The sequence below is a fragment of the Episyrphus balteatus genome, chromosome 1 (assembly GCF_945859705.1).
Source record: "Episyrphus balteatus chromosome 1, idEpiBalt1.1, whole genome shotgun sequence".
In the NCBI taxonomy this organism is placed as follows: domain Eukaryota; kingdom Metazoa; phylum Arthropoda; class Insecta; order Diptera; family Syrphidae; genus Episyrphus; species Episyrphus balteatus.
The window spans coordinates 86,838,238-86,854,562 of NC_079134.1; the positions used below are offsets into that span (position 1 = coordinate 86,838,238).

Genomic DNA, 16,325 nt, shown 5'->3' on the forward strand with positions numbered 1-16,325 from the left:
AAATATTGCATATTTACATTATTTATTTTATAATTTTAATAAGGAAAGGGGTTACCATCGCATGTTTTTCAACCTATCAAAATCCAAGTTCAGAGCATTAGTTATTGGTTTTTAATTGCTATTTTTTCAATTTTTTAAGTTACATAGTAGGTGTGTTTTTTTGTTTATCTATATAGATTTTGTGCAAAAAAACGACATCGAGATTTTTGAAATCAAAACAATTTACGTGTTAAAAACAACAAAAACTTTATCTGTATAAATTTTTGAAAAATCCAGATAATTATCCAGATTTTACTTTCTCTCGATAAAAACAGTAGTGCCAAGGTAGTTTAATTGTTGTGTTCATACAGAAATATCTGAAAATATTAAACAAAAAAAAAAGCGGAGAAAACGAGGTTTGAAAAAAACTCTCATAGAAAAAAATAATCAAAAATTTGTTTGACATGGTTGCATTGAAATGTTAATATCTCGAGATATACGCAATGCACTTTTCAGATAAAAGTCTTGAATGGATCCTGATAAGATTGTTGAACAGATATGTATATAAAATTACCAAAGTTTTTTCGAAAAATTAGAAATAAAATTAAAAATGTTTTCACATTTGATTTTTAAAAAATCGAAAAAAATTCAATATGGCTACATTCAAACGCTTATAACACAAGAACGACGCAACTAATGTTAATGGTCATGGTCTTAAAATGTAGCTAAGAATATACAGATAATTTTTGGTTTTTTGTGAAAAAACAATTTTTTTGAATCCAACATGGATGCCATGGCCATATGAAAATTTTTGTTTGCATCCAACATGGATGTAAAGGCCTTCCCACTTCGGAGTTAAAAAAAAAAAAACAAAAGCAACATTTTTGACAGACAGCTGCCAAAGTATATGTACAGTGGTGCCAAATGTTTGCATGGATTTCAAAAATCCCGATGTCGTTTTTTTGCACAAAATCTATATAGATAAACAAAAAAACACACCTAATATATCTAGAGTGAGATATGAAACCGGAATGGTGAAAAAACTTATTTGTAAAAAAAAAAACAATAGTTCCGTATAGGTACGTAATCAAAGAGAACATACATACAAACTATGATCAACATTTAATGTTTAACTTTGGGAATGAATAAATCATATACTTGCCCAGTGATCTAGTTCTTTTATAAACTTCTTACACTCTTAATGCTTAACTACATTGGCTCAAAAAGTGAAAAAGTACAAAAGTGAAAATTTTCAAACGCATTTTTGTATGGTTTTTCGGTCTAGAAAATTAAAATAAATGATGCAGAATGCTTATTTTTCCGTCCAAAAATCAATTTGTTAACTCTTTTTTACAAAAAAATCCCGCTAGCGAGAAAAAAAATATTTTCACTTTTGTACTTTTTCAAAAAGTGGTGAATGTAGTTAAGCCTTTACATTTCAAAGTAAAAGTTTCTTGACGTCTAATTTAATTTTTTTATATTTAAACCAAAAAAGAGATCAAAATACATACATACCGACCTCTTCCTATACATTTTTATGTCAATTATAAATAAATATATTTATTTCAATGGCAACAATGCGTAGTGAAAACTGTAACACTTCAATAAATGAATTTTAAGTCAACGTTCATTTTTTGTCAACAAAGTATTTAATCGGGATTGTAATGTTTTATGTTATGGTAACCCTGAAAACTTACTGTTTGTACATTAAAAATGTCTGCTGATGATGGGACTCCAACTCTTCCATTAAAATCTTTAAGAGAATTGCATTATCTTTACATAAACGGCAAAAATAAAATCAACTAGCAACTAACCCTTAAGCGCGAGTGAGAGGACAATATTGACAACTAGTGAAATAATTTTTTTTTTCCTCTGATTTATTCTGCAGACACAACATTTATAGTCTTCTTCCTTACTCCTCTCTTTGTTGTCTAACACAATTTATATAACCCTCTCTGTCTGAACCAAAACCATTCACACAAACAGATACTTGCTTGCTGTCGTTCATCTTGATCAATGCAAGCTTCGTATCTCTTTAGGATCCTATTGCAAGACTTTTATTATACGAAACCCAAATAGTTTCTTGTTATAGGAGGTATTAAGAGCTTAGATCTTGTAAGAGTTTTTATAGAAGTACAAAGTAATTAAAACTCTTAAGACTGGGTTCCCTTTTTCAGCAAAGTCAAATCTCATGTAAAAGCATTTGTGTGTATTAGTGAATGTGTTTCGCTCTATCGCCATCGAATTCTCTGGTTTTTTACTCTCAGGATGTTGGTTATGGTTTTCATTCATTGTCTCTTTGTGAGATCGCCATCGCACTCACGCGTGCGGGGTGACATGCAAATGGATGTAGGTATACTACATAGATCTTTATATGGATATGGTGTTTGTGGACGAAAACTGGTTTGAAATTCAATATTTTCATGAAAGATTTCTGGAGTGTATACCTATTTATTTTTGAAATGAAAAAGAAACTTGTTTCCATGTTGCTGTTGTGGATGGCATTTGAGTTTTTTGTGTATCAGAGAAATTTTTTGCATTATAATAATAACACTGTGCAAGTTTTTTGAAAAATTTTTTTGAGACAGGTGCGCGATTAACTGTTTCGCCCTATTTCGGACCCGAGAAATCGATTGGCGTCATTAGTTTTTCGATTTATCGGTACGACTTCGAACAAAATTTTTTTTGAAAGATTTTCAATTATTTTGACAATTTTTCACTTTTTTTCGTAATTTTTCAACCAAAAACAATATTTATATTGCTAATAATTCTGCTCAAACGTTATTTGCTACAAGTAGAAAGACATTATAAACTATTTTGAACAATTTATTTGAAAATTTAGTGATTTTTTTGAAAAAATTTAAAAAAATCGAAATTTTTTACATTGTTTATCGTTTTTTTCGCTGTTTTTGTTCTCTTTTGCACAAATACATTGCATGTTTTCCATTAAAAATTAATTTAACTGTTAGTTTAGTGTTGGTTAAACTTTGACAGTCTATCGATAGCATCGATAACAAAAAAATATCGAGTATATCGATATTTCACAAAACTATCGATAGTTTCAATACTTCCAAATTATTGTACCACAAGGCTACCGATATTATCGATAGCTTTGAAATTAATTAAACACAATTTGAACTACAAGTTAAGTTTTCGTTTGACACTGGATATAAATAACTAATAAACATAGTGTTTGGTAGATATCGATAGTTTCCATTATCGATTGTATCGATAATTTTGAGAAAAAACTATCGATAATATCGGTAACCTTGTGGTAAAATAATTTGGAAGTATTGAAACTATCGATAGTTTTGTGAAATATCGATATACTCGATATTTTTTTGTTATCGATGCTATCGATAGACTGTCAAAGTTTAACCAACACTAAATTAACAGTTAAATTAATTTTTAATGGAAAACATGCAATGTATTTGTGCAAAAGAGAACAAAAACAGCGAAAAAACGATAAACAATGCAAAAAATTTCGATTTTTTTTAAATTTTTTCAAAAAAATCACTAAATTTTTAAATAAATTGTTCAAAATAGTTTATAATGTCTTTCTACTGGTAGCAAATAACGTTTGAGCAGAATTATTAGCAATATAAATATTGTTTTTGGTTGAAAAATTACGAAAAAAAGTGAAAAATTGTCAAAATAATTGAAAATCTTTCAAAAAAAATTTTGTTCGAAGTCGTACCGATAAATCGAAAAACTAATGACGCCAATCGATTTCTCGGGTCCGAAATAGGGCGAAACAGTTATTTGCGCGCCTGTCAAGAATTTCGACTTGCACAGTGTAATTATAGTTGTTCAGCGGAGAAGCAGGTAGAGGATGTGTTATATGGGTGCATTGATATAATATACTTGACAGTATCCTTTGTGTAGTTTGTATAAAAATATAAGTAGGTAGATGCGCAGAAGGATTGATTTTCAGGTTCTTGCTCACTTTTGAGTTGTTCTTCGTTGAGAAATTTTTTGTCTCGCACACGCGCGTGCCGGCTGACATGGAAATGTATTTACTTACAATATATAGAACGTTTAGGTTCTTATGTGTATGTTGTTTGAGGATGGACTCGATATCAATCCAATTTACTTTCAACACCTTTTTAATAAAGATTTTTTTAGAGTCACCAATGCAATGAACTCAGTTCGTAACTGAATCGATTTTGTTTTTTATTTACCTATACCTATACATTATTAGGAAACAAAAATAAGGCAGCATTAATAACTTATAAGTTACTTTTTTTTAAACCTTGATATTAATTTTTCAATTATGTAATCAAAGTTTAGGGAAGTTTTCAAAAATAATTTTCAAGCTCAACACTTTGAAAAAAAATGATCTATTTTTTCAAACTGATATTTTATTTATAAATTCAGATAGGCATTAGCTATTTTTTTGCTTGTTTCCTCAGTAGGTGTAATTTTAAAAACTTTTTTTGCTAAGGAATCATACTGAGCATCTTCACCTATTCAAAACTATTTCTATAAATACCATCAAGTGCATTCTAACCACAAATACACTTATATAACCCTTTACCCATTCCCCCGCGAAAATATAACTATTATACCTACAAACCTACAAAAAAAACCGAATCCGCAACATATAAACAAAGACAATGAAAAACAAAACTACATATTTATATTATATAACCCCGCACGCACGCGCGAGTGTAGTATAATAAACAATACAACCTAGAAATCAACCTAAATATAGAAATCAATCATTGTGCACAAGCACATGTCAAATGTCAATACACATTTTTACACACAAACAAATGCATACCACATATCTAATCCTTTACCTATATCCCCGCACGAGCGATGTGAATATTACACAATGCAAAGAATTTCGCTGACACCAAAAAAAAAACCCAAAAGTGTCAACTCGCAACCGCGAGTGCGATATTATAAACACGAAATGAATTGTTAGAAAAAACCCAAGAGTCAACAAGAACAAAACAACCCTTTTTGAAAACAAAAGATAATGATCTTGCAAAAAATATCTACTATCTACCTACTCTCTGCAGCATCTTCATAATTTCATGAATGATTTCTGCCTGCCTGAGTGAGGAAATAGGAAACAAAAAAAAAAAAGTATTATGTAAACACAAAAAACAAAAACAAAATATAACGAGAAAATGAGAGCGCAAGAGCAAGTTTTTTTTCAATAAATAGAAAAGAACAGAAAAAAAGAATTCATCAGCGCCAGCTTATGCGTGGCATTCTTTTGAACTAAATTTTCATGTGTGCGTGATCAATGGAATTTTCAAAGTAAAAAAAGCTAAAATAGACACTTTTTCAACAATTTATATTAAAAATACTGTGAGCAAAAATATATATTTTTTTTTTGAAACTGATTTGAAATATAATGAAAAAAAATAATAAAAATAAATTGTGGATGCTTTGACTGCCCCTTCCTCAAAAACAGAATGCAAATATTGGTTTATTAAAATCAAATTTTTAGTGTGTAAATAAAAAAAAAATTTTTTTTTGGCAAACGGGTTGCATGAACAACTTAATTAACTTCTCATTAAAAAATACAAAAACATTTTAAAAAATAATCACGCTTTGCCCCACGACTAAAATGCTAAAAAAGTGCATTTTTAAACCTTTCCTTCAAATTAACCGTTCAAACTAACTTCAAATTAAATTTTAGAAATTTTATTGGATTCTCCTAATTTCCCTTTATTGTTTTCTTTTTGTTTCATCTAAAAACACTAATAAACGGTAAAGTTATTCTAAGAAGAGTGAGTAAAAAAACATGAAATTACAACAAATTAACGAAGCTTTTTTTCTAATAAAAAAAAAAAAAAAAAAAAAAAATCTGTTTCGCGTACTGCATGAAAACACATTTGATCATTATAAAACAAAAAAAAAATAAATAAAAAGTTTATAAACAACGGTGCCCCAACCAAAATTCTGATTCAATCTAAATTTGCAGGAAAAAAATCATTTTCGACCCTTATAAAAATCGCACAAGAAATGTTTCTAAAATTTAAATGATGCAAAAATATTCGTACGTTTATTACCTTTTCAAAAAAGTAAGTTTCATAAGATTATCTTATAAACTGCAAAAGTAATACAACAATTAGTCAACCATCTTCCATTAAAATGCTATGGAAACCCCCCCTTAAAAATGTGTTGCTATGAGACTAAACAGATTACAAAACTTCTTTTAGAGCAAAATTTTCATAAAAAGATTCTTTTAAGCAGAGTTGGGTAATCGAATCGTTAATTACATTACATGTAATTACAGGGTAATTGCATTGTAATCGAATTACTTTCCCATTACAATGGAAATGTAATTCGAAATGCAATTACAATTAAATTACCGTGTAATTTTATTGTAATTACATAATGAAATTACAAAAGTAATTGCATTGTAATTAAATATTTTGGAATTTGAAAGTAATTATATTGTAATTGAAACTCTGAAATTAATGTCTAAATTAAATTAAACATTTTATTTTATTCAAACGAAACAAAATTATTCAATAAATTAACTAATATTAGCTGTGTTTTATTATTCCCGTGATCCAAATCAGACCATTTTATTTGTTAGCTTTACAATAACAAAGCAAGATCCTGCTTTTTTTTGTAAGGGAAATGAAAACAATATGATTTGATCTGGATCACGAGTATAATAAAACACAGCTATTATCATATTACACGAAAAGTTACAATAAAATTACTGGTAATTTATTATTGCTTTAAGCAAAACAAACTTTTCAAGTTTGTGTCCGATAACTTATTTCACCGCAGCGCATTTATTATGCCCGCAAATGAAAAAAGCCTTTCAATGGGAGCGACGACTGAAGTATTGTGTTGTACTTCAGGAACAATGGCTTTGCAACTTGCTACATGAAACTTGCCACATGCAACTTGCCACATGCAACTTGCCACATGCAACTTTCCACGTGAAACTTGGCACATGCAACTTGCAACATGCAACTTGCCACATGCAACTTGCCACATGCAACTTTCCACATGCAACTTGCCACATGCAACTTGCCACATACGGCTATATCTCGGAATTTTGAAAAAAATGAAAAAATTTTTGTTGATGCCCAAAGGTAGCGGGGACTCTAACCTACATTTGGGTACAACTCCCATCCCTGTAGGTCCACGCGTTCTGAAACCGGGAAAACTTAAAAGTAAAAAAAAAAATAAGCCCGATTCTGAAAAAATAGGCATGATGTGGCGGTTTAACATGGAAGATGATTTTTTAAAAATCTGAAAATGTGCAAAGCGTAGGCCCATGACACAAGCTATCATTTGGCATCAATCCCAAAAATTGCTCTCAAGCAGTTTAGCTTCAAGGAGCGTTCAAAGGTTCGGGGATTTTCCGAAATAAAATTTTACCCCAACTTTCAAACGCAATTTTCTCGGATTTTTGAAATAATCCAAAAACCGGATTATACCACTATCGGGTAACTGAGAATATAACCTTTCATATGCCACCGCCCTCATGTCTCTAGGTCAAAGCATTCAGCTCCCAGAAGCTTTTTGCGCCCCCAACTTCCAACGGCTATGTCTCGGAATTTTGAAAAAAAAATGAACACAAAATTTTTGATGCCCAAAGGTAGCGGGGACTCTAACCTACATTTGGGTACAACTTCCATCCCTGTAGATCCACCCTTTACATGTGGCATGTGGCATAGTTTTTCCTTGAAATGTTGAAAGTTTAGATTTTGGTTTTATTTTGTTTTTAAAATATAATTACTTTAAAATTACAATTTTAATTACAATGTAATTACTTTTGTAATTTCATCGTTTTAATTACAATAAAATTACACGGTAATTTAATTGTAATTGCATTTCGAATTACATTTCCTTTGTAATGGGAAAGTAATTCGATTACAATGCAATTACTAGTGGAGTAATTGCATTGTAATTAATTAGTAATTAATTACAAATGTAATGATTACTCCCCAACTCTGCTTTTAAGACCTTAAGTTTGTATAATCATATTCCAAGACGAAAAATTGATTTAGCTATAAGATTCAAGTACTTCGAAGCTGCAGAAGTGTTCAAGTCTTAAAATAAAACAGTTATGGGAACCATTTAAGTTCCATAACAAGGAATTAATTCTTCAGTATTGCAATGGGACATAAAAGAGTCTTATGAGATCTTTTTTCAGATTTCGAGAGCTTAGCTCTGGAGAGTTTGTTAGCTGGGGTTTGATGGTCGCTCACATTCTGCATACTCAACTGCCTCAATTAAATATATCCAACGTGTTTTTTAAATTTTATTTTGCAAATTTTGACTTTGAAATCATTTATTTCGAAATCTTTTGATTGAAATAGATTGATTTATGAATTTGAAATTAAGTGTACAATTCTAGCTTTTGAAAAAAGTAACATTCATAATTGTAAGTGTTGCCATTGTTTTTTAATAATTTTTTTTTTAAACTTGAAGTTTTTTTTTAGAAAATTGCCCCACCCTCCTTAACGGAGGGAGAGCATAAATAGAACAATAAAACTGTTTAAAAAAAAATTCCAAAAAACAAAATGTAGCTTAAAACGGTCTTCTTACTCTAAAAAACGGTGAAAAAATGTTGTACTTTGAGATTCAGCCCCTAAAATCTACACCCAAAATTGGTGCTTGAGCATAAATAAAATATTTTCAAAAAGAACAAGTACTCCTCTGTTTAGAACTGTAAAAAAAATCTGAAATTGTCCGAAAAATGGCTGAGTAAAAAATCGTTGAAATCTGATTTTTGTTTTGTAGCACAGTGTAATTAAATAACAAAATATTGGCTCCACCTTCTATACAAATATTCCACTCTCCCTAATTAAAAAAATAAAAAAAAAAAAACAATAAAGTGCACTCCTAATCTTGCCTCGCTCATCGCAGCTGCGAGACTGAAAATTAAATTAAGACCTCATATCCTTATGAATATCTATATATATATTTTCTTTTTTTCTGAGACCCTATTCCCATCTTACAGTAAATTCGTCTATTTATTCCTTCTTGACCGATCAGAAATGGCCATTAGGGTGGGTCAAAAAAATAGAATTTTTTTTTTATTTTGTACTCCAAGAAATCGATTGCTCTTTATATTAATGGAAAGGTCCTCCACTTCGCAATTTTCCATTTTTACATCAAGTTTCTACTAAAAAAAATCATTGTTTTTGTTTTAAATTGACTTTTATTGCAAATTTCTTTACATATTCTTGTAGGAAATTGAACGTTCTACAAAAAAGGCCTCATAGACTTTTTTCGCTTATCTAACCGTTCAATAGATATTTGAGGTCTGAAAATAGAGAAAATCTTTTAAAATTCGTTTTTGGTTCTTAATTTTGTAACAAATTGAAAAATTATAATAATCAAACGCGCAAGATATATTCCAATAGGAAACAGATTGCTCCAAAAAAAAAGGTCTTGTTAACTTTTTTCATTAATCTAACCATTCTAAAGATATTCGAGGTCAAAGTTAAAAAAAATATAAAAACAATTTTTACTTTTAAAAATTTTCTAATTCACTGAAAATTCATTATTTTCAAATTAGCAAGATGTATTCCTGTAATGGCTAAGGGTTCTATAAAAAATTCCTTGGCATCAAATTGATTCCTTTAACCGTTTAGAAGATAATCCTATCCAAATCGCAATGCGTACGAGTCATAAGAAAACTATTGAAATCAGTGGGATTCGAATATCTTCTAAACGGTTAAAGCAATTAATATCATGGCAGTACTTCTTTGTAGAACGTTTAAGCCCTTATTATTTTGGTTTGTTCTTCGTTCATTTCTATTCACTTAATTTCTAATATTAGCCCCAATAGTTCCTTAAAAAAAAAATCACAGTACACATAATAAGGTAATATCTTCCGAACGTTGTCAAAATTTGTTTGTCAAAAATTTGCACAAATCTGTCAGGCCGGCCTTTTATTTTTATATTTCAATCGCATTAAACAGGAAATCTGTTTTTGTTTTAATTTATGAAATGTCATTTGAAAAAATTATAAAGTAAAAAATAACAAATTTTCCTCGTGTGACACTTAAAATATACGCGGGCGGAGACCTATCAGGATTTGTAGAGCTAGTTGCACTGATTACGAAACGTTGTTTAAAAACTCCATAACACCCCCAAAATCTGGAATAAGGGGCAAAAAACGGTTAAACCTTTTCAAAAATGTATTAAACATGTGGTTTGATTAAACTACCTAGAATTTATAAGCTGACAAAGTTCAAAAATTCCTTTTTTTTCGTCATTTATCCAACTTCGACATCAATTTAAAGTATATGTTTTCATAATAACATGCTGTTTTAAAAATATATTCTAAAATAATATTTATTTCCAAATCAAACAAGGTATTTTAATGAAAATCAGTTCAAAAAATTATTTTATCAGATTTTTCTTTTTTCGAAATATTTTTTGTTTTTATTTTTCAAAAAACATAAAACTCGTCACAATGGCGTGAAGTTTGAAACCATTAAGTTAAATGCTTGTGCCATTTAAGAGAGTTACAAGTTACAAAGCAGACTGATTTTTAACCTAACATTTAATACAGTCAAATAAGGAGAAAAAAGGGGTAAATCTCGGAATGAATGTTAGTAGAAATTTTTTTTGCTCAATATCTTCCTTTTGCCATTCTATAACATATCTCAAAAGTCTAGAAAAATCTCATGTCCGCTTGTCGCGATTTCAAGGTCAAATCGCGAAATGGAGATTTTCAAAATTAGCAAAAATAGGCTATGGTATTATATACACATATGATACATGATTTCAAGGTATTTTTTAATGCTGATTCCAAAAAATCTAAAATCAAGACAATCTGACGTCTCTGGAAAAAGTTATACCTGTTTTTCATCTGTCAACTCATATTATCATAACAGTTGCAAACTTACTGCCGAAAAACCCTTAAAAGTTATGGTAGATGAACCAAATTTTGCATGAAGATTTTAGAATCCACCATTATTAAAAATCAAAACAATCCATTACCAAAAATATATACATCTACGAAATAATGGTAATTTTTGATGGAGGGGCAAATTTTAGGATATGCACTAAAGAAGATTCTTGTTCATCTTAGGAATAAGTGCTAATAGGCTAATTTTTTGTTTCTATGTTTGTTTGGATATTCTATAATTTATGTCAAAAATCTAAAAAAATCTCAAGTCCTAATTTTCCTGGCTTGAAGATAAGAAGCAAATTTTAAAAAATTGAAAAACTACACTTCAGATATTTGTGTCAGATCAACATGAATAAGGTGCATTACTTTTCAGGGATGATCAGGTTGACTTATTGTGAGTTTTTTTGGGATAAGTGTTAAAAAATACCTTTAAATCATGTCGCTTATGTTGGTATACATATACAAATTTAAACTTTTCTTGCTAATTTTTTTAAGTCTGCACCTAACTTAGTTTAACCTCCAAAATTAGGACTTGCGGACATGAGATTTTTTTAGATTTTTGAGGGTAGTTAAAGAATATCTAAACAAAGGTTAAAATGAAAAAATTTGCCTATTACCACTTATTCCTAAGATGAACAAGAATCTTCTTTAGTGCATATCCTAAAATTTGCCCCTCCATCAAAAAATACCATTATTTCGTAGGTATATATATTTTTTGTAATGGATTGTTTTGATTTTTAATAATGATGGATTCTAAAATCTTCATGCAAAATTTGGTTCATCTACCATAACTTTTAAGGGTTTTTCGACAGTAAGTTTGCAACTGTTATAATAATATGAGTTGACAGATGAAAAACAGGTATAACTTTTTCCAGAGACGTCAGATTGTCTTGATTTTAGATTTTTTGGAATCAGCATTAAAAAATACCTTGAAATCATGTATCATATGTGTATATAATACCATAGCCTATTTTTGCTAATTTTGAAAATCTCCATTTCGCGATTTGACCTTGAAATCGCGACAAGCGGACATGAGATTTTTCTAGACTTTTGAGATATGTTATAGAATGGCAAAAGGAAGATATTGAGCAAAAAAAATTTCTACTAACATTCATTCCGAGGTTAAACCCTTATTTGACTGGATTAATTTAACTCTAACAATTTACTAAATTTTTGTAACTAACCTATTCCTGCTTAACTGTTCGGACTCAACGGTAAATTCTAGGTCCCTTCCATTCTTACAAATTAATTACTTGCACAGAAGAATGGTTAAAATTTGTTAGTCACTAGGCCTTTTCCTTCATTAGGTGTCGAGCCACAAATTATATTGTTGTGTATAACCTTTGTATATCATTAATGTCTACCCCTATTCTCCCTCAAAATCACAACTTGTGAGAGTCACAAAAAAATTATATTCTTCGTTGTTGTGTGAGTTCACTGAGGGAAAAACAACTTAAAATCAACGAAAACCACGTTAATTCAACTATTTTCCAGAATGATTTTGCATTGAAGACGAAAATTTTAAAATCAATTTAAATATCAATATTGACTAGATTTTACGTTTCAGTTTATTATAATGATTGTTTTTTCTTTTTCTTTTTTATTGATTTAAGTATTTTCTTTCTTTTTCCCTTAAAATGATATTTCTTTCTTTTTCTTTTTGTTATTTTAAGTACTTTCTTTCTTTTTTCTTTAAAATGAAACAAAACATTACTGAAAGTGAATATTCTTTACAGTCCAGTAAGTTTAGGTTTTTAGGATAAAAACCTCAAAAATTGAGCAAAATAAACCCAAAATATGAATTTTTTCGTATGTGAGTGCAATCTAGTCATCTTATCTGCAATCTACTCCCGAAAAGGTTCAATTTAAAGAAAAGTGATACAGGCATATGTTGTTTTATAATAACCTCTGATGACCTCCGATCAATAGGTCGCGAAATACCTGTTCACCCTTATAACTTTATAAGCCGGTACGATATCAATGTCGATTTTTCACATCTTCATTAAAACGCCGCACGGTTGTCCAAAATGACTTAACTCGTTGCAAAAATCATAACTTTTGAACGGATTGAGGTAGCGGTACAGTTTATTTTTTAATTTGAAGGAAATTTCCAGGGCTGTTACAACACTGAATTTCAAGAAAATTGTTTTACAGGGTGTTTAGGAATCATCGGCCGAAAACAGATTTTCTTAAAAAAAAATGTTTAAATTCAAATTGGTATGTCATTTTGTAGAAATTACTAATCCACATCTAAAAACAAAATTTCAAAAAAAATACAATGTCCCATTTTCGAAAATTTTATTTTTCAAAAAAAATTTAAAAGTTTTTTTAAAAATCCAAAAATTATTTTTTTTGAAATTTTATTTTTGGCTTATATTTGTGTTATATAAGTGGCTTTTCACAAAAAGTTTCGTTGAAATCGAATAAGCCGTTTCGGATAATATCGGATTTAAAAAAAAAAAAACGGTTTTATGGCAGGTACCGTTAATAATGATTTTCCAACAAAAATTTTTTCACTTAAAGATAGAACTTGTCTTTAAACTTACATTTAAACAAAATCGTTGGAGCCGTTTTTGAGCAATTACAACTTTACTGAAATTGGTGTATGACAAGTACCGTTATTTTTGGTCCAAAAAAAATTAATTCCAAAAACTTCTCTGGAGGGTCTCCAAAAAATGCTACGTACCAAATTTGAAGTCAATCGGTCCATCCGTTTAGGCTGTAGATCCTTATACAGACAGACAGACAGACAGACAGACGGACCGGGACCAACTTTTTTGGCATTCTCTATCATCGTAATATCATGGAAAAACGTAATCTCAACTTTTTTTAGATGTGGATTAGTGATTTCTACAAATTGGCATACCAATTTTAATTTAAATATTTTTTTTTAAGAAAATCTGTTTTCGGTCGATGATTCCTAAACACCCTGTAAAACAATTTTCTTGAAATTCATTGGTGTAACAGCCCTGGAAATTTCCTTCAAATTAAAAAAAAAAAACTGTACCGCTACCTCAATCCGTTCAAAAGTTATGATTTTTGCAACGAGATAAGTCATTTTGGACAACCGTGCGCCGTAATTAAGGTTTATGCCAAAATTAAGCCCAGTAGGATTTTTCCGCAGATTGGGGTTAAAAATTACTAAAATGACTGGACTATATAAATATAATATTGGTTATATTATTTTCTCCCAAACAATGTGAAGTAAAATCTTATTGCCCATCATATTTTCTCAGAAATTCATGAATTTTACTTCGAAAAAACATAAAACGCCTTTAAATATTTTTCAATAATTTGGAATGAGAAACAGATGAGAAATTGATATGATAAATTGATAATAAAATATGAAAAAAAATTCAAAAATGTGATATTTAGATATCATCCATAAAAATATTGTTTTGATTTTTTTGCTGAATATTTGAAAAATATTAATTTGATATTTAAAAAATGATCAATTGATATTGTTTTTTTTTCGGTGTAGGCGAATGCCTTACCAACGTGCTATCTCATTGATGGAAATGAGTGTGATAAAATGCAACAAAAGCTGAAATCCGACAAAAATAAAAAAAATTCTTACATTGTTTCAGTAATTTTAATTTAAAGATGTTTCATGTTAGTTTTTTCAACATTAAATCAACGTTAAACATATTATATTTTACGTTGGGTTTTTTCCCTCGGTGTTGTGATCTGCTCGATGCTCCATAGGAGATCCATTTAAGAATTATCATAAGTTGTGACTGTGCGGGAGAATAGGAGTGTAAATCTCAATGTTGAATTTTAATATTTTTTATTTTAAAAATATAACTTTGTCATTTTTTTAGTGATTTAGCACCGAAAACTGCCGCAATTGACGTTAGTAAAATTCAAGCCAAGCCAGGCGAGGGCTGTCCCCGTTGTGGTGGTGTAGTTTTTGCTGCCGAAATGGTATTATCTAAGGGTCGAGAATGGCATAGGAAGTGCTTTAAATGCAGGGACTGTACCAAAACTTTGGATTCAATAATTGCTTGTGATGGACCTGATAAGGAAGTTTATTGCAAAACATGCTACGGTAAAAAATGGGGTCCACATGGGTACGGATTTGCATGTGGATCAGGATTTTTACAAACAGACGGTTTGACGTAAGTATTTTTGAGACTTAACTTTATAGATAAACTAGAACTTTGCCGTCGTTTTTATGAATGCGTTGTATTCTCTTAATCATAACTCACTGAGCTTGACTCGACCTGATTTATGCTAATGATTTGCTCATAGTTTAATTTTGTTAATTGTTTTAAACACGAAGGAAAGTTCAAAGATTTACAGCAGTTTTACGAGTAAGAAAGTTAACTTATTATTTTATATTTTTTCAGAAGCAATAACAATATAAAATTAAAAACCATTTATTAGTGGAGTAACTAAACACGGGGGGCAGGAAGCATCGATAGGTTGCACAAAAATGTCGACAAAAACTGCAAGTTGGGTTGTATTTGATGATGATTATACGTGCAAAACCCGTTGCAATTGAAATCCTAGCTGCTCCTTTTCAAAAGTTATCTTGTTATCGTACTCTCCCCAAGATTTTTATTCCTAATTGTCCCGATTAGAAATACAAAAATATGAATAACTTTTGAAAGGGAGCGGCTAGGATTTCAATTCCAACGGATTTTGCACGTATAATCATCAACAAATACAACTCAACTTGCAGTTTTTGTTGACATTTTTGTGCAACCTATCAATGCTTCCTGCCCACCGTGTAAAGCTCAAAAAATGGCAATATTAGGGAACCCGGCCGAACAGCTCTGATTTTGATAATCTTTTTTTTTCCAACGTCCTTCGGTAAATATTTTAAAAATATTTTAAAGTCTATAGATTAAAAACTGCCGGTGTTGACGTTTTGATATTTTAAATTTAATTGAAGACTTTTGTGAAGAAAATTTTTTTTTTCAAAAATTTTGCTTAAATTTCATAAATTTACTTATGCCAAAAGATTGTCTGGGCAATATGGGAGTGAAGGACAATCTTCCATCGTTTAGGCCTAAAAATAAGAAGTACAGGAATGGTTGTTTGAAGAAACCACCCAGCAAACATTTCCCTTCAGAACTGAATTATAATTCGTTCACATTAGTGAACAAAACCTTCATTTATGAATTAAGTTCTGAACCTTTTTGAGTCCTTTCTCCTGGGTAGCGTAGCTAGGGCTGCCAGATAAATTTTTGTTAATGTCGGGACAACAGGTCTCAAAAGTCGGGACAAATCGGGACAGAAAAAAATACATGAAATCGAAAATAAGAAAATAGTAAAATACAAACTTTTCCATGCATAGGACTTAGGCTACGGCCACGTCCTGAGCGGCTGAGCGTCTCAGCGGCTGAGCGTCAATCCTGAGCGACGAGGTGGCCACGTCCTGAGCGGCAATTTCAAAACCCTACAAGTGCAAAATATTCGATGAGTATTCGGCTCACACGCGGGAGTCCCAGGTTCGATTCCTAGAAGTGCCTATTTTTTTTTATTT

General features: G+C 30.3%; 1 protein-coding gene across 8 annotated transcripts in view; it reads left to right on the forward strand.

The window, feature by feature from the left end:
• LOC129906893 (muscle LIM protein Mlp84B-like) overlaps positions 1–16,325 on the forward strand; it is a 387,782-nt gene that overhangs the window by 287,429 nt on the left and 84,028 nt on the right. For 6 of the 8 annotated variants that reach the window (XM_055982880.1, XM_055982883.1, XM_055982882.1 and 3 more), the window contains one exon: positions 14,656–14,952. The exons of the other annotated variants lie outside the window; for them this stretch is intronic. In XM_055982880.1, coding sequence (XP_055838855.1) covers positions 14,656–14,952 — 297 coding nt within the window. The remainder of the gene's footprint in view (positions 1–14,655; positions 14,953–16,325) is intronic. 8 annotated transcript variants of the gene reach the window in all.